This window comes from Solanum lycopersicum, chromosome 7 (genome assembly GCF_036512215.1).
Source record: "Solanum lycopersicum chromosome 7, SLM_r2.1".
Taxonomy (NCBI): Eukaryota; Viridiplantae; Streptophyta; class Magnoliopsida; order Solanales; family Solanaceae; genus Solanum; species Solanum lycopersicum.
The window spans coordinates 16,908,043-16,912,491 of NC_090806.1; the positions used below are offsets into that span (position 1 = coordinate 16,908,043).

At 37.7% G+C, this 4,449-nt stretch overlaps 1 protein-coding gene across 1 annotated transcript; it reads left to right on the forward strand.

Annotated features, from left to right (window-relative positions):
• Nucleotides 1–562: 562 nt before the first annotated feature.
• Nucleotides 563–928, forward strand: LOC138337331 (uncharacterized mitochondrial protein AtMg00820-like). The gene has a single exon (XM_069287240.1). The coding sequence runs from the start codon at nucleotides 563–565 to the stop codon at nucleotides 926–928; it is 366 nt and encodes a 121-aa protein (XP_069143341.1).
• The last annotated feature ends 3,521 nt before the right edge of the window (nucleotides 929–4,449 follow it).

Here is a 4,449-nt window from a genome sequence, read left to right on the forward strand (position 1 = left end):
GGTCACATAATTAAGGGTTCTTGAGTTATTACATATGGACTTGTGTGGACCAGTAATGATCCAAAGTCGAAGCGGGAAGAAGTACAACTTGGTAGTTGTGGATGACTACCCAAGATTTACATGGACTATGTTTCTCAAGTAAATGTCTGAGACTATTTATATAAATGATGATGATTAATTGCCGGAGCTATTCAAATTATAGAACCATGAAGCGAGTAGGAATGAGCTGAAGTGAATTGGACTCTGATGTTGATGATCTTAGTCCAATTGAGGAAGTGAAAGAAGATGACCATCCTACTATGGGATCCTTTCTAATGATGACATCCAAGAGGAAACTCATCATCCTGCTACAAATGATGATTCTAAAGATGAAGAAGAAAAGAAACATCAACCACCATCTCTGGGCTCTAGATCATGATGGAAGCATAGTTCATATCACCCTCTTAAAAATACCATCTCTCCTCTGAATTCAGGGATACAATCCACGTAAAAAACAAGGCATTTAGTTGCATTCCCAACATTCATCTCCACTATAAAGCATAAAAATGTGAAAGAAGCCCGGATGGATGTTTATTGGGTAATCTCTATGCAAGATGAATTGCATCAATTTGAGCAAAGAATTGTGTGGTACCTAGTTCCAAAACCTGCTGCCATAACCATTATTGGGATCAAATGGGTGTTTAGAAACAAGTTGGATGAAAGTCGGGCTATGACTAGAAACAAGTACAGACTGGTAGTTCAAGGGTATAATAAGGGAGAAGGTATGCACTATGACAAGACTTTTTCTCCTGTTGCTAGAATAACGGCTATCAGAATCCTCATAGAATCTGCAACTCTCAAAGGGTTCAAATTGTTCGAGATGGATGTTGAGAGTCCCTTTCTAAATGGTTATCTGAAGGAAGAAGTATATGTTAAACAACCACCTTGATTGTACGATGCAAATTTGCCAAATTATTTGTTCAAACTCAACAAGGTTGTGTATTGGCTGAAGCAGGCACCTAGAGCATGGTATGAAAAGTTGTCAAAGTTTTTACCTAGAAGAATGACTTCAAGAAGGGGAAATTGACAACACATTGTTTTTGATGAAAAGAGATCAAGAACTGCTCATCATTCAAATAAAGCAAACCTCCAGAGTCACCTCTATCTGTCAAGGGAAGTATACAAATGAGCTTCTATAAAAGGGTCATATGGTGGATTCTAAACATATTGAAACCCCATGGGTACAAACTTAATAATAGGGAGAAGATGAGGCTGATCCTTTAGTAAATAAAAGAATTTACAAAGGCCTTCTTGGATCTCTATTGTATTTGATAACAAGTAGGCTAGGCATGGTATTCAGTGTTGGAATGTGTGTACGGTTCCAAGTGGGATATGCAGATGCCAATTTTGCAGGATATCACATGGACAGAAAGAGCACTTATGAAATGGGACAATTTCTTTGATCCTTCTCATCTCTTAGGGAACCAAAAATCAAAACTCCGTGGGTCTCTCAATAGCTAAAGCTGATCAATAGAGGAAAGAATACATTCCAGCACAAAAGATCTAAGAACATTAATGTCGGGCATCACTTTTTGACAGATAATTTTGAGAAGTGAAACATCATCATGAAATAATGCAGGACTGAAGATCATATTTCAGACATCTTTACCAAATATCTCACCAAGGATAAATTTAAGAGAAACAGACAGAAGTTAGAGATGATTAACATACACTAACCTAATCTCTTAAATGAGCCTCTAATTACTATTTTGGATAAGATCTGGAGGGAAGGTATCCACAGAACCTGTAATGCATTGTTTAAGTAAGATCATCTTTGTACTTGAATGCAGGTATACACCCATGGAAATCACAGGAGCATAGAATGGACATAACCATTAAGGAATTGTTTTTCATGTGCGGTTACGAACATGGTTCCTCCCAAGGTTAGCACTTTTACATTTGTTACCGTCCACATCACCACTTTTCAGTCATCAGTCCTTCTGACCGTTGTCCCATCGCCTTTAATCCAAACGATGTGTATATCTAGGGACTTGGAACACCATTTAAAGTTCTTTTTATAGTGTTTTTTCTATACTTCATCTAATTACGTTTCAACTTTGCTCTCTAAATCTAAAATGAAATCCCTCTCAATCTCTCTATCTCTCTCTAGCATTTAAGTTTTTCTTTCAAACAAATTTCTCAATTCCCTTTTTTCTTCAAAGAAAATGCTAGATTCTCTAAATGAGATAGACCCAGTGGCTTTTTACACCTCTTCTGAAGCAATTTCTCTATCAAAATTACATACCAGTTCTCCGGTTAACATTTTCCAAGACAATCCTCTTAATTCCATGTCTATGCTTGACATAAATAACCCAACACCTTCTCCTCAACTTGGTCAGTCTGATATGTTGTCTGATCATTTGTTTGAGGAGGATCTTCCAGAAATCAAAACATATGAATCTAATATTCTAGATGCTTTTGAGAATATGGTTATTGGGAGTTTGATATTGATGAGAGAACAAGTTTTACATGAATGAGATGGTCATTTGGTGGAAGAAACATTGGAAGGCTCTCAACCAGCGTTTGATAAAACTCCTAATTTTAGTGAATAATCAATAGATATTTGAAGAGGAAGAGAAAACCCTCTACGAATAATCAACAGATATATAACGAGGGAGTTGGTCCTAACTAGAACCTGGAGGACCATTAAGTACTCAAACAGACAATTATTGATAATCTGCGTCCGAGGAAGCATCTTGGTCGAAGGGTGTTTGGTATGTACATAATTCACAATCCAGGGATGGACAAATTGCATGAGTTGGTGGAGATTCAATCTTGAAAATACCTATTTGAGATTCAATCTCATGTCCTCATGAGGAAGATCTTTGAGAATTCTACCACAACACTTAATTTGCTGAGGATGGACGCATTAGCACCAGCTTGGGAAACCACAGTATGAAGTTGGACGAGGACTTGCTTGGAATAGTTCTGGGAGTACCCATGGGTGGGATCAGGCCCGTTAAATGAAAAACTAGTACTGTAGAATTTGTGCAGGAATGTTCAAAGATTTATAATGCTCATCATGCTAGAGTTATTAAGAAACTTATGAAAGGGGAATATCAGTTGGTCCTCAAATTCGTCAACAAAGTTATTCTTCCTCATTTTGAGAAAAGGATTGTGACCTCTACAACTGGTTTGTTCATAATGGAGTAACTTTACAAATTTGGACCTTTGGATCTTCCAGTTCTTATGATGAAACACCTGTACAAAGCAGTAGTTGAACAAAAGGGAAAACATGGCATGGGCTATGGTTACTTTCTGACTAAGGTGTTTCACCATTTCAACATCTCTATGGGAGCTGGTACGATTGGTAATGCCAAGCAATCATTCACTCTAAACACTCTGGTAGAATGTGAGTATATTAAAGGGAAAGATAATTCACTAAGTATAGTATCTTAGTTGATTAATGAGCAGCACCAATTGAAGCATGAATTGGCAGCGATGACTGTGCTAGTGAGCAACAAGGAGGCTTAAATTGCTCTGTTAAAAGCAAATATGCTCAAAGAGCAAACAAAAGGACATGGTACTGGCGTTGTCCAGAAGCTACAAAAGCTTCTCTTCTAGCAAAGGTTGCTACTCTTCAAGAGAAGATGAGCAAGGGTAACAATGCAACAAACTCTAGACCCACCCTTGTTACCAACTCCCTCTCTCATATACCTCTCACCTCATAGTCCTTCCTGTGTCTTTTCTTTGTGTGGAGAGTATCCAGGGTTTTCAGTTTTAAGTTTACTTTAATTGTATTGAATGTTGATTTTGTTATCCTTATGAAATGGAATTTTGTTTTGTTGTGACTAAATTTTGTTTCTTTTTCGCTTTTTAACTATGCAGGTGTTGTCCTTGACTATGATCTCACTTATCAATCCTACTTCTTTTATTGGTTTACTACACTACTTTTTTATGATGCCAAAAGGAGATGTAAATTAGGGGTGTTCAGATGATGCGTACGTTTGTAATAAGTACAAAGAGGGAGGAAGGAAAAAGTGACAGGGAGGACAGAAAACATGCAGGTACTAGTGTAACTCAGGGACCTTGTAAAGGTACCTGGTCCATGGGGTAGGAAACTAAGGAGTGTGCCTACTCGACTTGTGTCTAGTCGATAGGGGTATGAAATCCAGGCACAATTGTATGGCATGTCACCATAAAGAAGGGGTAAAATGTTATTTCTAGTTTTAATGATTTGAAAAACCTAGATTCCTTGTGAAGGGACCTGATAAAATGGGAAATGTACATGCAACTGCCAGGTCTTTATCAACAGGGGGAAGGAAACATGGAAGAACTTGTAGGCACTGGTATACAACTTTTCATCATAAAAAAGGTGGAAAACATTACTTGTACCTTTGATGATTTGACAAACCTAGGGACCTTATGAGGGGACCTGGTTCATTGTGTTATATAATCTCCACTGCCAAG